A 25,107-nucleotide genomic window follows, 5' to 3' on the forward strand; every position below is an offset into this window, starting at 1 on the left:
TTGGACACAGGAGGGGACTGATCAGGATGGGAGGCCTGGGCAGCTCGGCCAGGATCCTGCTCCCACAGACCTGCTCCCTGATCTTAAGGAAACATCACTCCCCAGCTTTTTAATGTATACAGTGCAAGGCCGAGTTAGGGCCTGGTCCATGAACCCCCATGGCTGTGATGACAGCCAGTTGTGAACTGAGGTTTAGAGCAGGCAGAGCAGCAGGGATGAGACACAAGCATAGCTAGAAGAAAACATCCCACCTCTCACATCAATAACAAAGGCAACCATTTCTAGGACATTTTATTAGCACTCAGCACTTCCTTCACATTCATCACTCTGGAAAACAGAATCTCTCACCTTCCTACCCATCCTACTTTAATGCAAGTCACAATCAATTTTAGGCACAAAGGTTTTCATTTTCTTTCAAAATCAAGTTTCAGCTACTCGAGGTTACTGCTATAGCAAGAAAAGTTTGTTGAAGTATGTGTTGAACAGTTTTCACCCTCTGTTAGCACAAATTAATATACTTTCTTAAATAAAGTTAGACACTTTTGGTTTTAAAGTTGGTTTCCATCACGAACAACAGTAAGACGCTTTACACCTTGAAGTCCGATCCGAGAGTCTGCCCGCGTGGCCCTGTCAGCAGAAGCTGGGCATCCATGTCTGGTGCTGCCCTCGGACCCTGTCCCCACATCCTCGGCCAGCAACAGGGCCGGTGGCTGTGCAGGGACCAGAACTTAATGCTGGGATAGTTGTTGTTCATATTATGCACGATAAACTGTGGCACAATAATCATGATAAAACAACTGTTCAGCAAAAATAAAACACTGTATTACATTTACATTTGATTATCATACAAAAATATGCACATTTTCTACTTTAAAACAGCATTTAACAGTACCTAATCATTTTAAAACTCGCAAGTTAAAAACATTTACTAAAACGGTTGAAATAAATGTGATAGGGAAGAAAGTTATAGAGAAATGAATGCTCAACCCGAAAAAACAGTAACAAATTAAGACAATTTGTAATAATTAAAAAGCAGCCTAATGGAAAATGGGGAAGAACTGTTAAATTTTCAGTGGCAAGATGGGATTTGGGGTTTTCAGGGGGCTGGAACTGGTTCCAGTCAAGGACTATAAAAGTCCTTGTGGCAACAGTGCTACTTATATAAACTTATATAAACTAAAAAAGCCCTTATTTTCTAGGCAGGTTGGGAGAAAACACTGAGTTTACCACAAGATGGATTTCCTTAGACACTGCATAGGAGTTTCCATCCTTTTAAATCCAGAGACATTATCCAACAATTTTTAAAGGCAAGTAATTCAAACAGAAATACCTATTTGTTACATATGAAGGTAAAGCACTGTTTTGAAAAAAACTTGTTTTAGAAAAAGACATAATCTAACTGCACACTTTAAACATGTTTTGAAAAGCATAAGATGGCAGTTTAAGACGACATGACAGTCACATTTCAAACATCCATCCTTTCCCAAAAGTGAAGTGTGTGATGACTCTGACCGGCACAGCTTTGGTGCAGCTCCCATGACACACGCGCCATCAGGAGCTCAGACAAGAGCACACCTGTCTTCGTCTCCTCAGCGCTGCTGTCACAGGCAGGGCGGGGCAGGTGCTCTTGGTTAAAATGGCAATATCCTGAGAGAAGTCCACCTCTACTCACCTGTCCTCCCTCCCCAAGTGCCAGGCACTCTGTCCTTCCCTGCAGGTGACCTGACTCCTGAGCTCACCACCCCTTTTCATGGGCAGGTGCCCAGAGTGGCTGGGTCTTGGTAATACTGCCAATGCTGGCTCCGCTCCCCGCCCCTCCTCAGACCTGGGGTGTCCAGGTGACTCTCAGCTGGAGGCTTCGTGACTAGCCTCCTTCTGATGTGTGGTAGGACTCTGATATCCTAACTCAAATTGTTTTACTCTGAGTTATTCATATCTTAATAGTTAATAATCAAAGGCACTTCTAAGTTTAATTATATTATCTACAGCAAATGCTTTTGAAGTCAACAGTGCACACCATTTTGAAGTTAGCCCTAAGCAAACTCATGATTTTAAAACACAGTGATCTACGGTCCCAGACAGCAATCTATAATAAATTACAGTGTGGGAACACACAACTCTCAGGTGAGTTCAACTAGAGATAATGAAAGTGACCAGAAAAATGCACAAATACCCCTGAATACCCACTGGGGTCTGCTGGATGCTTCTTGAAAATACACCAGACACTAGTTCTTGACTCCCCTGATGGTTGGTGCTCAGGCTGCTAATCCAACCAAGGATCAGGGAAGCTTTAGTAGGTGGTTAGAAAGACAAACCACACACAAAACCTGATTAGTCTGATCACAGTAATAAAATCATGGGAATGTCTGCCTGCAAATGACCTAAAAATGAGCCAGATCCAGCATGACAGAAAGAGAACATAAATAACAAAGGTTAGGCCTGTCTTTTAAAAAACCGTGAAGGAAACAATTCAACATGTTTTTAAGAATTAGTGCAAATTTCAGTTGTTACAGATAAATGATGAGTGTGTCTGACGTCTAGGGCAGCAGTTCTGCTCACCCCTCAGGACGTGCAGGAAGACCCCTTTGGTCTCCACGTGTGAGGGTCTCAGTGGATAGCCGTATCTTGGCCCCACGTGGGTCAGCAGTCCTGCTCGTCCCTTAGGATGGTCAGTCTTCATTGGCGAGGGTCTCAGTGGACAGCCATATCTTGGCCCCACTGAGAAACTTGCTCAGCGGTGTCCCCGAAATGCTCCGCCTGCACAGATTGCCCACTGGGGAGAAGGGGAAGGAGGACGAGAGGAAGTCCGGAGTGCCTGGGGCGTCGTGTGGGCCGCCGGCACGGAAGTACAGCCTGCTTGGGGCCAGCTCGGGGCCGGAGGCTGGCATGGGGCCACCCCGGGGCTGTCGCAGTGCCCTGCTCAAAACGTCCACCTCGTCAGCCAGCAGCGAGAGCTTGTGGAAGACCGTAATAAAGCCCCCATGCTGGATCTGGGCCTCGGGGACCCAGCGGAAGTAGCAGAGTTTCCACAGCTTGATGTGCGCCCCTGAGAGATGTGGCAGGATGGTCCCGTGCAGGTCAGCCGGCCTGGAGGCCCATTCTCGGAAGAACCGCTCCGCGTCCCAGTCCTGGCTGTCCCTCGGCTCCAGAGATGCTGGCTTCACCTGCAGGATTAGTGAGTTTCTCCTTGGCCGTAACTCCTCCTCACTGATGATGCCGTTCTTTAAGGAGGCTGGCATTCCTCTCAGTGTGGAGCTGTAGCTTTTCTGTACAGAGAGATTCTAGCATTATTCTCCTGGAGCTTCCCCTTTCAGAGAGATGGTAAAAGTGTGATGGTGAACATACACTCAGGTAGAATTTCAACCTTAAAGGACATTTTGTCCCTCCCTTGGTAATACTTGCTCCAATCCTCCTCCACTGCAAGTTGGACACTTGGGCCTTGACTTTGACAGGCTGTGGCCTATATGAGGGTGGAGCTGATATATTCTATCCATCATAGGCAGACCTCTGGGAGACAGTGGATTCGTGATGAAGAAAGTCACACCAGGTTTTTAGTTACCCGGCACATATAAGTTATGTTTCCAGTATACGGTAATTTCTCAAGTGTGCAACAGAATTATGTCTAAAAAGACAATGTGCACACCTTAAATAGTTTACTGCTAAAAATGCTAACCCTCGTCTAAGGCCTAAGCAAGCTGTAATCTTTCTGCAATAGTGACATCAGAGATCACAGATCACCATCACAAATATAATGATAATGAAAAAAACTTTGTGTGACTAAGACTCCTCCCACTCATTGCCAAGGGTACAGGTTCAGTCCCTGGTTAGGGAACTAAGATCTCTTGAGCTGCACGGCACAGCCATAAAAGAAAGAAACAAAGCAAATGACCCCTCAAACTTGCATTAGCAATGCTGTCATGGGACGTGCCTGGACTTTCAATACTCTGTTCTGAAAAAGATGTTTTTGGTTATGTGTGTGCAAACACCAGGTTTCCACCATTAGTGTGTTTTTATAGTTTACCTTTGTCCTTTTAAAGGACTTCACAGAACCGTTTTGTACACAAGGCGTGCTCTTTCCAATGTAGAAGGGGTTGTGGAAAAGAGTGCGATCCTTTGGTGTAAACTGGAGAGACCAGTCCCAAACGGAGGGGAATTTTAAACCCTTCTCATCACCCAGCTGGATATTTTTGCTTATAGCAAATTCCTGCAAAATAAAATATTTGAACATTTGTGAAAAATGCCAAACTCAAGATTTTCTCATGATAACTTCCTTTTTGATGAGTTGTTCATCATTATACAAGTGAAATGTTCTGAATGAGGGCGATTCCAACCCCTCTGGAGCAACATACTCTGCTCCCCAGAACAGACGTTGCTGGCACCCGGCACGAGGAGGGCATGGCCCTTGCGTGAGGAGGAGGGGGGCCCTGGGCAGTGAGCATGTTCTTGAGTGTGAACTCATGGAGGGAGCTCACCCTAGCACAGTGGCCTGAACAAACCCTCTCCTTACATGCTCACACCCACAGTCTTGAACAGCATGTGTCTTCAGGACGCTCAGCTACTGGTTTGAGGCAGCAGCTTCACAGATGAGGAACTCAGACTCAGCAGAGTCCCAGCCCTGGCTAGGACCACAGCTCACCGTGAAGGCAGCCCCTCCTGCAGTCTTCCTGAAGGCCCATGAGAGCGTCCTTCTGGGCACTGCAGCCTCTGTGGCTACACCCACTTCTCCAGATATGGATAAGACAGAACTCGTGGTTCCAGAAGGCTCCACCAGGGCAACCAGAAGCTGGTTTCAAGTCTGGCTTGAGACCCTCCCTAGTCATGGTTATTCCTCTGGGTTAAGAGTTGGGCCTGGAATCTAACAGGCCGACGTAAAAGTGACTTGCCCCATGGCATCAGGGTCTGAGGACACCTGGGAAGCAGTGCCCAGCAAGAGTTCCAGTCTTGCATCATGCCTGTGTTTCCTCTCAAATTCCTTCCCCATAGAATTCTCGAAGAAAAGTCATTTGCTTTATACCCCTTTTATTCTACTGTCCTAGGAAATAAATGTTTTCAAACGGGATCTTAGCAATTACCCATTCAGACAGCTCAAAGGTGAACATATAAATACAAAAGGACAACATTTATGGTGGTTAAAATAAGCTGCATCTTTCAATAAATGTCAGAGAGAAAGACCTAGAATGCTCACTCATACAAATGCAACAGGTTCAAGTTCCTGGACTGTTATCCATCTGAAACTACAGCTTAAAAAGGTATTCATAACTGAGACAGTTTAACAGGAACACAGCTACTGCACGCTGCCATAGTGGGTGCTCACCGTGCTCTGTTGCACACGCTGGTGCGGAGAGTTGAACAGGAAGGTGCCGAACAGGGCCACACGGGTGCTGTCGTGCAGCACCGCCAGGTAAGTCTCAGAGAACTCGAAGGCCGCTGGGCACTGCTCCAGCAGCTGCCACGTAGTGTCCAGGAAGAGCAGGAACACGGGAGCCTGGCAGACACACGAGGAAATGAGATTACTCAGTGCTGGTCCGCAGGGCTCACGTCTACCCCCAAACTTCTCACTGACATGAAGGAAGAGATTAGTGGACAGTGAAGCCTGTGTGCGTGGCCCCGAAGCTGAGCTCAGCGTACATGAGTAGACTAGACGGCCATGGCACCCTCAGACCGAGGCTGCCCTGGGACGTGTCTCAGCACCTCTCTGCCCAAGTCCACCACGGTGAAGTGGCAAACTAGACAGACAGGCAGGGAATCGCCCTGTGAAGGGGGAACAGGGAAATAAGTGTTTAAGCCAAACCTGGAAACAGTTCTTCAGGACATTTAAAACAAAAAACCTCCAAACCAAAAAGAAGCTTCTGTAACAACTTTTGGCTGACCCTGCAGTCAGCATCCAGAGACGTTCCTGGGTTTCAGAGACTGGCTGGTGTGGCCTTGGGGTCCCGGGGCACACCCTCAATGCAGCAGCTGGCAGCAGCCCCTGCATCCACCCAGTGTGTCTTGATGAGTCAGAGTCAACACGGGAAGCATTCACTGCTGGGGCTTCCTCAGATGGCAGGGACTGTTACACGGGACAGCGAGTCAGCAGTGCTCTTAAGAGCCTCCCTGACATGGGACACTGCAGGGCTCTCACAGCCCCACAAGGACCCAAGGCCGTGCCAGCGTCGCAGCTCTTACGTGTGCCCCCCAGCCTCCCTCAACACACGTACCCCATTTTAAGAAACTATGATACTCCAAAGCTGGTTTTCCAAAATACCTAACGTGCCTATTGTCTGCTTACAGAAGACCTGCCGTATTAATGGCATTTCTTCAAGCAGTTTTCAACTAAGAGAAACTCAACAGATTACTTTTTAGAGTGTCGCCTATCATACAGTTATGATAGTCTTCATAAACACCTCAACTTGAACTCTATCCATGGGTCAGTCTTGGACTAAGAAGACAGGATGTAGTGAAGGCAATGTTTTAAAAGCCTCCTTGTCCCCTTCTGCACAGAATATCTCTCCCCATGATGATGGGTTTTACCCTGTCCATGCTGAAGGGCTGATGATAAGCATGAAGGTTTTGTTACCTCCTTCTCCGATCTCTTCAGGTGGTTGCATCTGTCCAGGAACGGATATCCAGCCATGACCCACTCTTTCTGTATCAGACTCTGAAACCCAGTAATGGTCCTGAAATAGGGGTCCAGCATCACTTGGACCAGAGAAGCTATGATGCAGCTCAGGTCTCTTCCCTCCTCCTCTGTCAGTGAAATGGAAAGACAACGCTCAGTACACAGCAGAATGCTCAGAAAAGGACGGAAGGGGAGATAGAGCATACACTTCAGTGTTCTGTGTGCGGTGGCCTTTGAGATCATCTGTGTTAGGACATTTCATTCAGGCTAGCAACTCTAAATATTACCTACAGATCATTTACACTCATGTTTAATGGAGAGATGGACATTTACATATGAATGTTTTCTAGGTATCAGAAGTGTAGCCCTCACTCTTTTTACTTTTCAACGATCTGTGGTAAAAATCTCCCAGGAGTCCATTCTATTCCTGTTTTGGCAACAGTATTAAATATCCCACAGTCTTTCCACTGATAGCTCTACAGGGTGACTCAGAGGTGAACGAGAGAAAGGGAACTATCCACCATCATCTGACAAGGTGGCAAATGCTTCCCTCCCATCTTTCATATCTGATGTCCTTTAATAATAAGACCAGGAATACTCTGATAGCAAAGCCAGCCACAAAAATCAGAAGAAAACTATCATATAGTATCCATTTTATGTAATGTCATCAACAAAGTATAAACAAACCAAATTATCTCAGGAATGCAAGAATTTATCCTAGAAATGCAAGGTTGGTTTAACATCTGACAAAGTAACACACCATAATAAAAAATAAAAGGACAAAAATTACATGATCATCTCATTAGATATATAGAAAGCATCTGTCTGATTAAAATCCAACATTTATTCTGGATAAAAACCCTCAGCAATCTAAGAAGAGAAGGGAATTTCAACCTGACAAGTGGAATCCACAAAAACCTACAACTAACATCACTCTTGCCAGTGAAATCCTGGACACTTTCCTCCTAAGATGGGCAACAGGACAAGGATGTCTGTTCTGTCACTTCTACTGAATTGTGTCCGGGAAGCTCTACACAAGAAGTCAGGCAAGAGAGAGAAATCCAAGGCATTTCAAACTGGAGAGGAACAAGCAATAACTATATTTGCAGACAATGAGTGTCCATATGTAAAATAAAACCCCTGCAGAATCCATAAACAACTACTAAAACTAATGAATGAGTTTAGTAAGGTTGCAGGAATTTTATACACAATGAGTACACAATACATCTGAAAATGAAATTTAAAAAGCAACTATTCACAACAGCATCAAAAATAAAACAAAGATTTAACAAAATAAGTGCAAGGGTTCTACACTAAAAACTATAAAGCTGACATGACATGAGAGAAAACCCAAATAAATGGAGAGACATTCATTTCATGGATCGGTAGATTCCACGTTAAGACAGTATTCTCCCCAGTCTCCAGTTCAACATAGTCCTTTCCAAAACCCAGTAGGCTTTTTGCTGATCCTAAAAGTTACAGAGAAATGCAAAGGACCTAGAATAACCAAGACAATTTTGGTAACAAGGTTGGAGGACTTACATGTCTTAATTTCAAAGTGTACCCTAAAGCTACAGCACTCAAGATACTGTGGCCCAGGGACCACGGTGGTCAGGAGTGGTTACCTTGCAGCACTACAGACAGACGTTTGCTCTCTAGCACGTACACGAGTTCTGCTGCATGTTTAAGAAATGCCCTGGAAACAGAAAGGGAAACACAATGTTAAAAACTAAACTTCCACTACAGATATACTGTTTAAAGTACTTGAAGTCAAGCAAATCTAATCTCTCACCATACCCATTTGTAGTCTCTGTAACCTTTCGGAGTTTCTTCAGTATTTATATGAACACAGTTTGGTTTTTGTTTCAGGGAAATTCATTAACCTTTGCTGATTTACATGACTTTGAAATCACCCAACTACAGAGATGAAGAAGAGATGAGTGGCTCCCAGGGGGCAGGGGTGGAGCTGTAGGGGATGGGGGCGCAGCCCTCCAGGGGTGGCAGGAGGGAGATGTAGTGATGGGGCAGTCTGCATCCTGACTCTGTTGGTGGTCACGTGGGTCTACAAATGTGATGAAACCACACAGAAACACATGAGAACACCTGATTATAAATGCTGAACAGGGCCTAGCTTATACCACTGTCAGCTTCTCAGCTCCACAGCCATCATCCAGTTGTGTGAGCTGTTACCACTGGGAAGCAGGTGAGGAGTGCTTGGCTCTGTAATATTTTTGCACCTCCTGCAGATATATAATTTCAAAATAAAGAGTTAGGAGAAAAAGAAAACAGTTGTACAAACCTTACGTATTCCAACCACCGTGTATTCTCCAGTGAAGATAGCCATTTCTCTTCAGTTTCTTCAAACGGTTCTGCAATTAATATAATAACATATGTAATTCTATACACTCGTATATATATTCAATATAACACTTCTGGGCTTCTTAACATGATCAAATTGAGAGTTAGATGAAACATCACAGTTTCTAATACTTAAAAGTTGGCTTCAAGAAGTGCAATACATTTGCATTTAATAATAAAAACATTTAAGAAGTCGCACTACAGTTCTATAAGGAATGGAACCAAGCACTCCCCAGGCCTCCGTCTCCTCTCTGGCTCTTCCGAGGCAATCTCGGAGACTCCAACCACCTCTGCCTCCTAGAGCTGCTGACCTGGCCTTCCTGGACTCTGGCCTTCCCTCCCCAGCCTCCCCACCACCGGCCTAGCCCTCCCTGCCTCCCACCCCTCCCTGCTTCCCACCCCTCCCTTCTGCCAGTGCCTGGCTGACATGGCCTTGGTGGCAACCCCTGCAGGGAAGGGGGCAGCTTCCTGGCAGGGCCTGTCCTGGCTCGTCTCAAGGTGCCCCTCGCCTCACAAACCCCATCCCTGCCACCCCGAGTACCGGACGGCTGAAAGATACAGTTGCCATGTTCACAAACACACATCCCCGGCTCCACCCAGCTTGCTTTCCAGTCCTGCTGCCTCTCCACCGCCCAGTGACAAGGGGCTCTCTGCGCATCCTTCACACCAAGGGCCCTTTCCTGTGAGTCAGCCACCCAGGGGCACATCGAAGCACCCCGTGAGCGTGTGCTCCAGCAAACATACGCGAACTCTGAGGCTGCACACATTTTCATGTGACTCAAGACATAACTCAGCACATTATGGTCTCTGTTTGTCTGTGAGGTCGCACACTGTTCTACTAGCAGACACTTTTCCTCCAAAACTAAACGCAGCTTAAACTTCATTTTCTAAGAGCTTCTGACATTCTCATATAATAATAATTTGTACAGGTATATTAATGAGCCTCTACTTATTAACTATTTCTAAATTTTTAAGTAATGTCATTTTTCCTGACATGCCTCGTACAATGCCTCATAGAATCACCCAGTCATTGTTTACATATGTATATATATATATAATAAAAATAAAATTACCATTAACACAAAGTTGTTTAAGTTTTACAAAAGCCACCTGAATATCTTGGATGTTGGGTAAGGTCTTGTCCAAATCTGACTTGTAGACATCACTTCTCTGTGGATGACTTTTAGTTATTGCATTACAAATCCTAATAAAGACAAAACCTTTGAGTCACTATTCATTCTTTTATTCAACATATACGTTTTGAGCACCTACTATGAGCTAACTATGCCACCGTCTTAGTTGGTGTGACTTGATAAACCTAGGACGCACTGAACTATAAGAAAAACCTGATTCATTCTGCAGTGTCTTGACCAGGAATCACTGCACTCTGAAAGTTCTTTAGAAGCAACACTACAGCAAGATGTCAGCAACATAAGATCCTTGTATGCCAAAGAACTAAACTACGTTTAGTATAACCTGAGAGTTAACTTTAATACGTTCACATCCTCTCCACAGTGGTAATGCTTGTATGAAGTACATGGTGCCTTCTGACTCTAGCTAGAACAACAAAGATACCCCAAGCTCTGAGGGTGGTGGCCCACTCACCTCTGCTCGATCTTCCTCTGCTGCAGCACGTCTCTTATGAGGGCTGTGCGCACGAGGGCACTGCCGTTCGAGTGGCTCCAGCACCAGAACTAGGAGAGAAGCAAGGTCATTACTTAACCGGCTGGAAAGTGGAACACAGTATTGGAGAGACCCAGCAGGCCTCACTTACTGGCATCCGTCTTCCAACAAAAGAATGGGAGAAGACCTTCAGGTCTTGATCTGCTAGCGAGCTCGGCACCACGAAGTACTCTGGAAGGCTGCAGATGAAAACACAAATCATGACGTGAGAGCTTGGCTTCCAGTGGGACAAGCATGCTCTGCAGACCCCACTTTAACTAATGTGCACCCCACCTGGTGAGCACTGTGGGTACACTGAGGAGCCTAGACACAGTTGAAAACAGATGTGACATGGTCAGTTATCCCAAAAGCTGTATTATAGCAGAGGAAGAATCCAAAGGAAGCATTTGAAATACTGTCTAGAATGACTATTAATCAAACATGTATGCAATTTCTAAAAAAAAAACAAAATCTACCCTGGTCCCCAGTCACACCAACCCAACCTGACCCTCAAGTCTACCGAGAAGCATCGAATCCTTCTCTCTCCCTCTTGTCTGTTTCCCATCCAGTTACCAATGACGGCAGAGTCTGACGACTACCCCTAAAAGCACCCCGGCAGTGAGCACCCTGCCAGAGCGAACTCACCACGTGGAGATCATGTAGCCCTCGTTGATGGAGCAGACCCTCCAGCCCAAGGCACCCGTCCTCTTCACCTCCCTGTCCCAGTCTGAGTACGTCTCGAACAGTGGCGTCTTCTGGCTGCTGCTGCCCCCAGCTCCCAAGGGTGCTCCATTAGCTTTGCTGGCTACAAGAAAAAGCAACAGTATTAAGCCAGCTCTGAATCCCCTCTCCTGCCTCCTGTTGCCAACACACTGCAATGTAGCATCCCTGTTTGTCTCCGGTCTCTCCAAGACCACCTCACCTGTCCTGGCCTGTCCCCACCTGTCCTGGCCAAGAGGCAGCCCCCTCCTCTCTCAGGACATGCCCCGCGTCCACTCCTGCAGCACCTCCATGCCCTGTCCAACCACTAGCTCTGCCTGCAGCACCTTCTGGCACTAGAGAAGGCTCTCACATGGCCACCTGGACCACTCTCACTCTACATCACACACTGCCTGTCACATTCACTGACTACCTTCTCAGGGCATGAACGATGCTGCTCCCACATTTCCTCTCCAGTCATCTCCTCCTCAACTTTCAACTGTTTGTGGTCACTCTTAACCCCTTGCCCCAAGCTGAAGCATGAACCCAGGTCACTGCTGGTTTTGCCTAGAGAGAGAATGCATCCACCAGCGCCTGCACTCCTGAGCCGTCTGGACCTTTCATCTCTCCGCTACTGACTTCTCAGCCCTTTCCTACTGTGACTTACTGTGACACTCTTGGTCTCTACTCAGCTTTCCTCTGATGATAAGCTCACGTGGACTCCTCACACTCCACTAGAGGGCTGGTGCAATGGAGGGTTACAGAGGCCAGGACCTGACCTTCCCAAGCAAGGAAGCTTTCCACTTGAGAAGTGCTGCAACCTGCTGGGAGCATGTGCACAGCCTCAGGAGGGCCTCAAAGGGACCAGAGGGAAAGAAGGGTCCACTCTGGGTGACAGAGGGTACCCCTCTCAGCCTGGGCTCTCCCTACTTGAGCTGCACTCAGCCCAGCCAATTGCTGCCACAAGACACCCTACCTGAGAAACAGGCTTTCACGATGCTGCCCTTGCCCCAACATCTCCAACTGCATTCTCTTGAAGTACCCTCGCAAGCCTGCCCTGACCCTTGTTGCCCAGCGCTCTCCAACTTCCATCCTCCAATAGTTGTGAAGACCCTTCTCCGTCCAGTGAACATGACGCGCCCGTTCCCATGGACTACTTACTAAACCTGCTGTAAAACAGGTATTTACTGAGACGTGACCACAGGCTAAGGCCTGAAAATGGACAAACGAGTAAGATTTCACCCCTACTTCAAGGTGCTTGTCAGTGCACTGGGTGGACGTGAGTGATGAGGAGCAGGAAGCCCTGCACTGTTGCTGGGGCCACAGGCTGGGTGGGAGGGGAAGGCTTCTGACCCGAGATGCTCTGAGCAGAGTCCTAAGGAACCAGCCAAAGCAAGCGCTGCCCAGTGGCTAATGAGAAGGAGAAGGGCGTGCTGGGCAGAGCCGGACTTAAGAAATGTGGCCGATTTGTACACCATTGAGTAGTGAACTACCTTAAGTGCAGTAAGGGTGCCAGAGATGGCGGCAGGGAGGTTGGGGAATGCCCAGACGCACAGGTGTGCTGTACCAAAGAGCAAGCACCAGCCACACGTGTTCTTTATATTTCAAATGAAATTTAAGTTTAACTGAGATTTTAAATTCAGTTCCTCAGCTGCATCAGGCACATTCCAGTGCTCAACAGCCACATACGGCCAGCGACTTCTCTACTAGACAATGCAGGGCACACGACACGCCACCACTGGACAGCACTCATGACTCTAGATCGGGAAGGGTCTCAGGTGCCAGGCTAGGAATTTAGGATTTTCTCCTTTAAGTGGCATCAAAATTATGATGATCATGATTCTAACAGAGCCTGTTAAAAGTTAAAATGCTCCTTCTAAGCCCACATTCTGGCATGGTGCTCCGTCTCAGCACCTGCTCTTAGAGTGACAGCCACAGGAACATTCTGGGAAACCTGGGACCCGTGATTGCTCTAGAACTCAGAACCCACATGGAACTCCCAGGCAATTCCCGCTTTACCCAGTGTTCCAAAACACCGAAATCCACAGCAAGCTAGCCAGTATTAGAAAACCTAAGAATTTCATCTTATGACCAAATTAAAGGGGGAAAAACCCTTTCAAGAACAGAAAAACATTTGACAGAGTTCAACACGTGCTCGTGATGTAAAAAATAGCAAATTTTAGCAAATTAGGAATAAAAGGGGATTTCCTTAACTCGATAAAGGCTATTTGTCAGAAACAAACACCAAACATCATCCACATTCAAACCAAGAAAAGAAACGCTGCCTTTACCACCACCGCACAGAGGTGCCTGCCACGCACTGAGACCACCACCAGAGAGAAGCTGAAAGAACACCACGGACTTTCGCCAGAAGCTTGTAAACACTCTGGCAGCTCTGCCCTAGTGGGTAGCCAGGACTGCATGCTTCTCAGTGTCCTGAGGTCGAAGACTAGGAAGCTGGGCTGAGAACACACTCACTGTTTATGAGACTGCTCTTCTGGCAAAAATATATAAAAATCTCAAAATCAGAGGATGAAGAGATGGCTTTTTCTGAACATGAAGCGAAGGCACCTAACAGGGTCTTGCACTGTGTGCTATTCCACAGGTTCTGCCTGTTCAGAACCCATCCATGTCTCAGCCGCCAGGATCAGGGATCTTGAACACTCAACATCTTCTCCAGCGAGAGCTTATTATGGTATGTGCAGCAGGTACTCAGTCTGTCACTAGCGAGTCTGGCAATTTTTATGCTTTCCAGGAAGTCCTAAGGCCCGAAGCCCATGCCTGTATACGGGTACCCAGGGAAGGCTGGCTGGGCTGGTCCTCTAGAAGAGCCAGCCACCCTGACGTTGCTGACTTAGGTCTCAGGATAGCCGTCCTCAGCCAGCTGACAGGGACAGGACAGGGAGCAATCCTGACCTTCACTAGTTCCTGTGACACAGTTCACAGGTCTTATCCCAGACTCCAGCCCTACAGAGTTTCCATGTAACCAGCCCCTCCATAGTCAGAATGGCCTCAAGCAACAGTAAAGACCACAAAGCAGTCAACACAGGAACACAAAGCCCATCACTTCAATGACACTGCAGAAATCAGAGTCACACAGAGGGCAAGGAAGGGAAGAATAGAACTGTGATCATGAAGACGTTCCAGAGAGCTGAGTCAACAAAGTGGTTTAGATGCAACATTCAGACCTCATGGGCTGGGTGGTGCCACTGTTACTGTCTTTTAAAAGCTCTCCCAACAGGGATTCTGGTATATAGGCTGACGCACTCCTACTGCAGAGACAGAGCACCAGTCACAACCATTCACAGCTACATGAGAATGTTAGAAGAACTGACAAACAATAAACTAAAACTTTCTACAGTTTTGAATGGAGTTCGTTCTCAGCAAGTGGTTTTCCAATAAGTACCTAAAGGAACATCCAATGCTTACAAAAGGAGGATAAGACTGCAAAACAAAATGACGTCACTGACTTGACTTTCTTACAGAGTTTACACTGCACCCCGAGATCTTGTTGCCCCATCTGTAAGCAGGGGTCTATCACAGGGTGGAGCTGCTGATCCTGGGCCTGTCAGGAACCCGAGGTTTTCACTCTTTAGTCCAGAAGCACAATCTGACCTCTTGTCAATTTCATAACAAAGATGGACCTATATCTTTTGGACGTTATTTGTCCAGTAATACACTGACTGGTGAAAACAGCATCTTCATGGCTGCCTTCAGGTTAAAAGAGGAAAAACAGAACTATTGTTTCTGTTTGTGCCTATGCCTGCCGAGGTGTCAGCGTGGGGGTTGTCCCACCCCGCGGGTACCAGGCATCTTCCCAAATATCAGGATCCTCCCAGAAGTATTCAAGTGATGCTGAACACAAGAGAAAACCTCAGAACGACTAAGGCCAGCTAAAAGGCTCTTAGATAACTGCTGGCCACATCCTCCTGCTGCTTGTCCCGGCTGTGAAAACAGCTTTGTCGCCTGCCTGCCTGTAGTAAGAGCTTCTTTAATCCAGCCGCTGAATCAAGGTGTCATCCTGAAGGTCAAGGGTGGGTTACTGGGTCTTCCAATCAGTTTCAGAATCAGTTTAATGGATTCTGACTGCAGTGTGTGGAAATTTCAGGCCTCCTTTGATCTTACAAATGCAGTGTACCTTCAGGGAGGGTATGAAAGGATGTTACCCTACGAGGAACCTTCCTAGAACTCTGGCTGAGCACTACATGTACGAAGTGCCTGCCGAGGAGGAGGAGTCTGAAGGATGCAATATAAAGTGCTCCTAGATATTTTACATGTTAATCGTCAATCATTACTTTCTCAACAAGCTACACATGAGAAGATACAGAAGAGATGGATGGGAATAAGGAAACCCAGTGGTAGAAGGGCTATGGACTGAATAAACTATTTAAAATATTAACATCCCAGAGATGCCACAGTTGATGGAGACAACCGTGAGCAGTCAGGGAATCAGGCCTCGGGTCACCAAATGCATCAGACAGTTCACTGTCCTGGCTGAGTTCCAGGCATCACACTGTGCAGAACTTGCAGGTCTCTACAATGGACTCGTTCCTACCAGAAAAAAGGCAGCTGGTCTGTATCATGAACAGTGGGAATCAAAGGCCCTCCTAGGAGAGGTGAGAGTGTGATTGAGGATCGCATCTGCAGCCTGATGATGTGCCAGAGGGCCATCTGTCCACCTCCTAGTGCAGACTTACAGCACCTCATCTTCAGACAATAAGTGGATTTGCTTTATGTTAAGAAATGAAAAAATTATTTGTACTGTTCAAGCCTAAGTTACAAACAGTTATATTTTGATACGAAAAATTAAATTACAAACATTTTGTTATCCAATTTCTTCAAGTATAGTACCATGAGACAAAAACTATGACTTCCACCTGTCATATCTGCAGTGTTTAGGAGCATCGTCTAAAGCAGTGAAGTACAGTGACACGACATGCATCTGTGGTGCTATATGCTGCTCCTGCATCTTAATGCACTTACAACATAATGATACTGGAATACACTTTTATTACACACGTTACTTAGATTACTATACATGTTCTAACAAAATATAAAAGGCCAGTAAAATTAGTAACTTACAAGCTCCCCATTAGGACCATGCTGGCTAGGTGAAGGGACCTTTCACTACAAACATGCAGCTGATTCATCCTGCTCCCTTGAAGACAGGGCAAGCATGAGATTCAGCAAGCAACAGACAGGTGTTCACTAACCTATGAGGGGGGGAAGTGACAAATGACCTCACTGATTTTCCTCTAGCCTTTTATGAGGTTAAAAAAAGGAAACCGGTTGATCAAAATTACATTTGTATATAAAAGAACTCAGAATTATATGATCACTTGCAATTTTCTTTGGTGGTGTCATCACTGACATCTATGTGAACCGAACTATTCACTTTTGTAAAAACGGTTTAAAATACATTGGTTTTTGTCTTTCAGATGAATGCTCATCTTCCTTTCATGAATCTTATTCATAATTATAAAGTCAATATTTTGACTTAATGAAGTCCATTAAAGAGTTCAGCCACTTCAGCTTTTGCATGAAATCACACCTTTCCAAAAAAGATTACGAATTTCAGATGTTGTTTAATTTCCTCCAGTTTTCTTAAAAGGTAAGATTACTTTAACTCAAGCTACCAATTAATGGTGGAGAGGGAGAGTTATCTTCCTTCATCATAAAATACAAGCCACTGACTGCAGGTAAAATACTTGACACGCTTCCCATAAGCCTTTCGTTACAGTTGCTTATAGGTTCTTCACTTTTAAAGGAAATAATCTGACAAATATTATCTCTTTTAGCACAGAGTGCTTAATTCTCTAATAGTTATGAAGGTAATAATTCAACAATCATTAAGGCTCAGGTACTTGGAGGCTTCTCATAAAACATAATAAAATTTAAGACAATGTAAAGTTAGTCACAGTAGTTAATATTTTCATATTTACCTGAATTGTGGTATTTTTTCCCAACATATTCAAATGCAAAGAGTAGCTGGAGGTCTGTTGGCTGGGAATAATGAGCTATTGCAAGGCATACCTAGGAAAAATTCTACATTTAGAATTGATTTCAACACACGTGGTTAAATGAAACGTACAACGAGGCCTTGGGTGTGGGGAGCATCATCTGGGGCAAGGTCTATGGACACTTGTTTCCATGTTTTTCTGCTGACCTAGAGCTGGAATGGGCTCTCTCAGGCCAGGGATCTCATTCACTGCTGTGCCCCCAGACACTGTTCAATCTTTAGTGACTACACGCTAAGTGTTCAGTACATGTTTGCTGAGCTGAATTTTAACAGGGAAATAATTTTACTCAGATAAACAAAACTTGGAAAGTAAATGAAGCATTCTCAAAAAAGGCAGTGACATATCCACTCCTAAAAAAAAGGAGAAATTTTCATTTTTTAAGGACGGTAATTATTTAATACCAGCAATTCAGAAGGCTCAGTATAAGGGATGCTCTTTTAATGTTCATAACTCATTTTAGATTTCAGAAAAATCTAAAAACAGAAGAGCTACAATTCTTTTCTTACAAAAAATAAAAATTAGTAAGAAACCCAAAAGTCCATGGGTGGTTAAAAGAGATACATTAAAAAAAAAAAAAAAAACTGTTTAAGTAAAATGGTTGAGACTCTGCCTGTGCTGGGAAAAGCATGGTCTTTGTAATCCAATGATCAGGGCTTGGATCATTGGATCACCCAGCCCCACCAAGCACCTGCCAGGAACCTGTGTGAAGTCAACTCATTGCCTGGAGCCTCAGTCTGGGCATGTGAATCATGAAGATGAAATCGAGGCTGCACTAAGGATGGGCAACTCAACCACACACCAGCCTCGAGAGCAGCTGCACACAGGGGGATATGGCTGCGATCAACTTCAACTGCTGCTGGACTGAAGGATGGTATTCCAGCTTACAGAGCCCCGGACTAGTGACGGGAGATGGGAGAAAACAATCTCACACAAGCAGACAGAGGAAAATGAAGACAGACGCAAGAAGAGAACAACAGACCAACTTTTTACTTAAAAAGTTATCCTTTAGAAGAAAAAGCATTAAGCCAGAATGATATGCTTTTGACAGTGAGCAAGCAAGAAGTTTAGTTAATTGTTAGTCCTTGTCAAATTAGCCATGTCTGCAGTGGGCTGATGCAGATTCTATTCACTGGTAAGTACGTGTCAGTTGTTAGAAATATATTTTAGAAGCCTTCTACAGAATAAATGCTTCCTGTCTTACTAAATTAAAACATAAAACTAGGAGAATGGTTATCATTAGTTTCAGTTTTGACAAAAAACAATGACAATAATAATGGCTCCTTGAAACTTACAAAATACCTTGCTATTCTTAATGCCTGTGGGAGAGAGCCTTCTCTGAGAGTCCATCCCACTTGGGAAGTTTAGGAGACAGTGACCTGCATGTCCATCCCCTGCCTGCTCACCAGTGCTTAGAGCACTTCTTCTAGGAGCAAACTACAGAATCTACACCTTGAAAAAGTCCTTCTCACTTCCTACTCCTCTGGGCACCATGTTTAGTTTATAAGCTTTGTTGCACTTTTCTCAAGGTTCTTTTTTCATTTTTGTCCCATTTTTCAGCACTACCAGAGCCACAATCTTAAGCCATACCTGCCTTATGGCATCTCTGTGGGCTTCCCTATATTCTAAAAAAATTAATAACACTTAAGGATTCTCTTCTAAAGATGAACTTTTGAGCAACGACTCTGTTCTCTGGATTATCTGCTGCAATTACCAGATACTTGCATGCTGAATTAAATCTCCTCCATCAGGCAAGCTCTACCAGCCCTCCCGTACCTACCCCCACCCCTGACCCCATCCCTCAGCAGTCTCTGATCTGGATGCACCTGTCTGAATATGGTCCATCTGACTCAGTCCCAGCCACCTCCTTCTCCACACTCTGTTCAAAAAGCCCTTCCCCACTGATCAACCAACCATTCTTTCTCTGAAGCTGTCATTTCTGGTCAGTGCTCTATAGTTAACTGAGCTTGCTCTGTAGTTAAAGGAGCGGTCCTTTCCAGGGCTTCACATACTAGTCATGAGCATGAATAAGGAGGAGGATACCGGGTTCTCTGTTTTACTTCTACTATGAAGTTCAATTCCTCCAGGGCAGATACCAGGTCTCCTCCCTTCAACAGGTACTTTCAGAGCAGCCACCTGTCCTAAGCCCCAGGCACTCAGAATGAACAAAACAAACACAAACCCTGTGCTCACCCTGAGCTTACATTCTAGTGGGGAAGAAAGACACTGAACCAGATCAACAGGAAAGTCTATAGTAAGAGACAAGTGTGAGTGCTAAAAGGGAAAGTAAAACGAGCAGGGAAGAGGATGTGAGGTGATAGAGTGAGGGAAGGAGAGAGCACGTTAGTTCTTTAGAAGACAAGACCAGGCAAGGCCTCTGCGCACATCTGAGGAAGCCCAGGAGACTCTGCACTTCTGCCATCTCCTTAGTACTTTCTGGGGGCGCTCTGCACTTCAGAACAGCTGCACTGAAAATACTAGTTTACAGAATGAGTTCCTAATGTAGTCAGGAAGTAATCCAAGCCCATCATACTAGTTATCACTTTGTCTGAGAACTTCAGAAAGCAGTCAGGGGCCGTGTTTACACAAAAGAAATCCACAGACCACTGATGATGGAATATGTTTTTTATGGCCACCAAGCCTATCTGGCTAGGCAAAACCCAGCACAGCCCATTTCTAAAATGCCCTTAAAAATAGCACATCACATTTACAAAGGTTAGGAAACAAGCCTTTAAAAGCATTCACATTTAAAGAAGACTACAAAAATAATCTTGTGACACTGACTCAGTTTAATCTCCTGCACTACAGTTGATTCTGGGGGAAGGAAACAGTCGGATCTAAGCTGTTGGTCAGCACTGTAACCACAAGTGCACATGACTCTGCTCAGGTAACCTCAGTCCGGGCTACCTTTGGAAACCCAGACAAAGGCACACACAACTGTGTCACACTCCCACTGTCACTGCAGGACACTCAGAAGAGCAGGAAAGCCAGGAGTCCTCTTCCTTCAGCCTTTCCACACACACTACCTAAAAAGACTATGTCCACATTCCTAGGTTCTATCACTAAGAGTGTAATAAGAGACTTAAAAAAGTAGGTCTCATTTTCATGTACACTTATTCCAATCTTGTAATGTATTCCCTAAGCATTAAAAAATGTTCAGAAAAACTCTACACCTTTGAAAACTGCTTCTGAAATAGTTCATTTGCCCTGGCTATTGTAGGAAATTGTAATTTTTTGTAATACTATTGATTGATATTTAGGCAATAACAAAATAGACTACCAGAAGGCTTTGGAGCAATATTTAACAATATGTAAACCAATTTAACATTTCAAGATTTTGTAATTCAAATAGGAATATAACTGCTGTATTTCCAAAAATTATCAATGGTTCACACATCAGAGAACTGTGAACACACATCTGGTCATTTTAAAACAATTTACAAAAATCAGAGTACTTCCAGAGAAAACAGTATTCAAAGTTTCCAGAGGTAGAATCAAGCTGTAACTTCCCAACTGTGCCCTAGTTTCAAACGAAAATTTTCACATGAAATAAAAGAGTATACTAGAATTTTTGTTTTAAATTCATGAAGACATTAAGCTTTGGCAGCCATACATGATTTAACCTGTGTTTGAAGATATGTAAATCAGGGAAAAAATTCTCCACTTGTATTCTTTTTCTCTGGCCATACCACATAGCATGTGAGTCCCTGACCAGGGATGAACCTGAGTCCCCTGCAGTGAAAGCACGGAGTCTTAACTGCTGGACTGCTGGGGAAGTCCCTCCATTTATATTCTTAATGCCTATGTTTCTTTCCTGTATTTCCCCTCTTATGATTATACAAAGACAAAAACAGTATTTCTTTTGGGTGTGAGGTAACTGCTTTTTATATTTTAAGACAGTGTGGAAAGGATTTTTGCCAGCAATCTGGTCTGCAGAAAGGGCATAAAAAACTGGAGCCGCCTGGTCAGTTTTGTGTAGATGGTTCAGTGAGGCCCCTGAAGCACTTGCAAGCAGCAACAACAGGTAAGGGATATTCTGAATTTCTGTTTCATTCATTTGGAAACTAATCATTTATGTGGAAATATCTTTCACGCTTCTACTTTGCACTTTTAAATTTAATTTTCATTTGTTCACGCTGTATTGCCTCAATTATACTTAGCAACAAGTATCCTAGATGGTGCAAGAAGGAGTCAGATAATTATGATTTTCAATGACTGACACAGTGTCATCCGAAACACAGAATAGAGGATGGGAGAAAGGTAAACTTCCTGGAAGACTGTTGGGCCACTGTATCAATTTCTTACTTAAAATTTAAAAAAAAAAAATCCTGTTTTAACTCCATTCCCTCAGTTCCAATGGTGTCCCTGCTCTTGACATGCTATACATACTGAAGGTAATGTTTCCATAAGCAGATTCCCGGTGCTTTGATTAAACAACAACTATAGTGGAATTTTGAAAATTAACTTGGTTCAATTATTTTATATGCAATCTACCACCTAATCAATTCTGAAGTCTTTCTACATAAGAACAGGTACCTCAAACTAGTAAAATGCCAAAATCACAAACTGCAGAACTGAATGGCTAACAGCAGCCATAAAAGTTCTCTGGCTGAATTTCCCATCCTGCAGCATGCAGAAAGATGGTCTTAACACACTCTCTCTGAAAACTGGTCAGCTACAGACCCACCACCACTTCTGCTACCTAATCAGCTGCAATGGCCAGGCATCTTCAGATATTCAACTCATGTTTGCCCTCCTGTAAAGAAACTATTGACTCTGGTTCTAAAAATAAACTGATCACCTCCCCACCAAAGTACATGAAGACAGCTGCCATAAGATTTTTCCTATAGCCTTACTGATATCAACAGAAACTTAACTGCAGTAAGTTTACTGACCATGGAGAACAAATGCACCCATTTCTCGTGGCCCAAAACTCCCTCATCACTCCTCTATTCTCAATACAAGAGAGCAAGGCTCCCCTGGAGATTCTGTTAGTAGACTCTGCACTTGCTGCACCACAGACTAGCCAGGGTGGGAGGTTGCTTAAGACCAGCTTTACTCCTCTACTAAAGCCAAAATATGGACTCAAAGAAGGAATTTCTGCCCTTGAATCTCACTCCATGATTTTGCAGTAAACATTTCCTGGAAGGCAGGGGAAAAACAAGGCAATTAAAAAGCCCTTAGCTTTTATTTGCCCCTGTGGAATATCATTTAAATTAATTCATTAAAATTTCTTTATTGTACTAATATTTATTAGACCCCTCTTACAACTACATATTTACCTAACCTTATGTAACCTCAATCAAGCTTTTAGTTTGATAATAAAGCTCTGAGGTTCTGAATTAAAAGTCTTACCAAACCTCAATTACAATATAGCATCATCTTTTCAATCTTTTTAACGAGAAAAAAACCAGCTGGTAATGATCTTAATGTAAAAGGTACACGACAGTTTTTTGTATTTTAGAAGTTGATAAAAAAAATTATGTAGAATAGCTGAAAGTAGCCATAAACTAGTCCAAGGAAAGAGTTCTAGAAACATTCCTGACTTTAACTTTACATAGGGAGACATCTAATAACTTCCCCTAAAAAAAAAAAAAAAAAAACCTGAGCAGCTGAGAAATGAGAATTTCCGTAAGGAACTGTAACTGGTGAACACAGTGCTAAAGTTGTGACAGAACTTAACAGGATTACCTTTTTGGCACTTTCAGGACCGGATTCATCAAAGCGAAATCTGACAATTCTGAAATCTTTACAGTAAATAATTAACTCTGTTGGATTAAATTTCAGCTTCTGGTTTGGACCCAGGACTTTCTGCTTCCTCTTGTGGTCATTTACTGCAAAGGAAAAACATTTCTTTCTTGATACTTACTCTTTAGTATACTTTAACAAACTCTTGCTGAGAACAACTGGAAGATCGCCCACCACCTGGGTACTGCTTCTCTGGAATCTTTCCTGTTCAAATATGATTCTGAGAACTTTGGGGAGTCAGTTTTAACCCTGCTTCTGATGATAGCAAAGAGATCTCTTTACACAAAATCACTACCATCTATACTTAATGATTAAAGTTTTAATTAAAAAGAGGACAAATACCAGAAAATATAAAAAGCCATATATTTTATATCTCTATTTTAAAATAATTTACTGATTACTTTTTAATTAATTTTCCTGGGACCCAAAATATAAAAATAAAAAAGGAAAAAACCTACAGAAATAAAATTCCAACCAAAGTACTTGAGGGATATAATTCTTCAAGTGAGAATTTAGCAACTGAGTGAAGAATAATACATACGTGTGACTATTTGCTCAATACACGTTAAAGGCACATCATGTTCGCCAAGTAGAAGGTTTCTGTAATGGAATTTCTGAAATAAAAAAGGACGTTCATATTAATTCTGTTAGCAATCACTTCCCAATGGTAATAACAAGCCTTACTGTTAGGTGTGATGAGAAGCTGCAAGGACGCTCTCTGAAAAGAACAGAAAGCTCCTGCCTGTGTGTAGCTATGACATTTGAGAAGGCAATGGCACCCCACTCCAGTACTCTTGCCTGGAAAATCCCATGGACAGAGGAGCCTGATAGGCTGCAGTCCATGGGGTCGGTAGGAGTCGGACACGACTGAGTGACTTCACTTTCACTTTTCACTTTCATGCATTGCAGAAGGAAATAGCAACCCACTCCAGTATTCTTGCCTGGAGAATCCCAGGGACGGGGGAGCCTGGTGGGCTGCCGTCTATGGGGTCGCACAGAGTCGGACATGACTGACGCGACTTAGCAGCAGCAGCTATGACAGTGCTGGCACTGTGGCAGCACAGAATGCATTCCAGTAGGAAATCAGGGGAGGAAGAGAGACATGACATGCCTGCTTCGATCACATTCTCTCCACCTTTCTCCCACACTTTAAACAATAAAATTAGGGCAGATTACACACTACAGTGTCACTATAACTTACAGGATATGTTACAGTATCCTGTCAATCACTTTACAGCAAACACGTGCATGTCTAGTTCAGGTAAAACTGTCACTAAAATAGTAAAGAAATGGGCCTTCAAAGTCATCAGATTTCAATGGGTAAAGTCATGGCCTGATTTTCACAATGGAGATTTTAGAGCAGAAAGTCTACCAGAAATACACATCTTTAGTCAAACTACTGCTTGTTTGTTAAACTCACTTTTTAAACACACTTTCAGACTAAGGACATAGCTGATGCTATTAACCTTTTGTTGGTGGGGCACTGGCTAATTTTGTTCTATGAGTGGTACTGGATTTAAGCTCTTCCAGGTATATTGGTCTCATTTACAGTGAAATCTGGGGCCAAAGATAGAAATAAAGCTAAAAACAAAAGGAAAAACCCAAGTTTACAGTCTAGTAAGCTAGTGTCTCTACGTAGTAGGTATATCTAAATGCCTTAAATTTAAATATACCTACACACTGCAATAGATTGAAATATACTTATCCATAGTCACACACTTCAGTCAAAAGTTTAGAATTACATCCAAATATAACTATCACAAATAAAGGTCTAGGGGGTAAAGTATATAACACTTTGCAAATCAAAATAGAAAATGAGAATTAAGGAAAAGTCCAGAATTATTAAGTTAGTCAAATGACTTAACTTTTGAGAACTCAAATTATATGGAGCTACTCTTATCCAGTTAGAAAATAAAATAGCAAGAGGTTATTAAGGAAAAACTTTATCAATATTTTTCTTCATTCTTACTAGAAATTTGAAATAAGAATTTGACTTTTTTTGAAAAATGCCAGTTAAAGATA

General features: G+C 43.8%; 1 protein-coding gene across 1 annotated transcript in view; it reads right to left on the reverse strand.

Annotated features, from left to right (window-relative positions):
• MTMR10 (myotubularin related protein 10) overlaps nucleotides 274–25,107 on the reverse strand; it is a 43,512-nt gene continuing 18,678 nt past the window's right edge. Inside the window, exons 4-16 of the mRNA XM_018065997.1 lie at nucleotides 23,627–23,699; nucleotides 23,029–23,171; nucleotides 17,263–17,353; nucleotides 11,267–11,426; nucleotides 10,734–10,821; nucleotides 10,565–10,653; nucleotides 10,033–10,163; nucleotides 8,901–8,970; nucleotides 8,227–8,297; nucleotides 6,560–6,729; nucleotides 5,315–5,485; nucleotides 4,022–4,204; nucleotides 274–3,266 (exon numbers count right to left, since the gene is read on the reverse strand). Of these exons, the coding sequence (XP_017921486.1) occupies nucleotides 2,670–3,266; nucleotides 4,022–4,204; nucleotides 5,315–5,485; nucleotides 6,560–6,729; nucleotides 8,227–8,297; nucleotides 8,901–8,970; nucleotides 10,033–10,163; nucleotides 10,565–10,653; nucleotides 10,734–10,821; nucleotides 11,267–11,426; nucleotides 17,263–17,353; nucleotides 23,029–23,171; nucleotides 23,627–23,699 (2,037 nt within the window). The 3' untranslated portion in view covers nucleotides 274–2,669. The remainder of the gene's footprint in view (nucleotides 3,267–4,021; nucleotides 4,205–5,314; nucleotides 5,486–6,559; nucleotides 6,730–8,226; nucleotides 8,298–8,900; nucleotides 8,971–10,032; nucleotides 10,164–10,564; nucleotides 10,654–10,733; nucleotides 10,822–11,266; nucleotides 11,427–17,262; nucleotides 17,354–23,028; nucleotides 23,172–23,626; nucleotides 23,700–25,107) is intronic.

The sequence above is a fragment of the Capra hircus genome, chromosome 21 (assembly GCF_001704415.2).
Source record: "Capra hircus breed San Clemente chromosome 21, ASM170441v1, whole genome shotgun sequence".
Lineage (NCBI taxonomy): Eukaryota > Metazoa > Chordata > Mammalia > Artiodactyla > Bovidae > Capra > Capra hircus.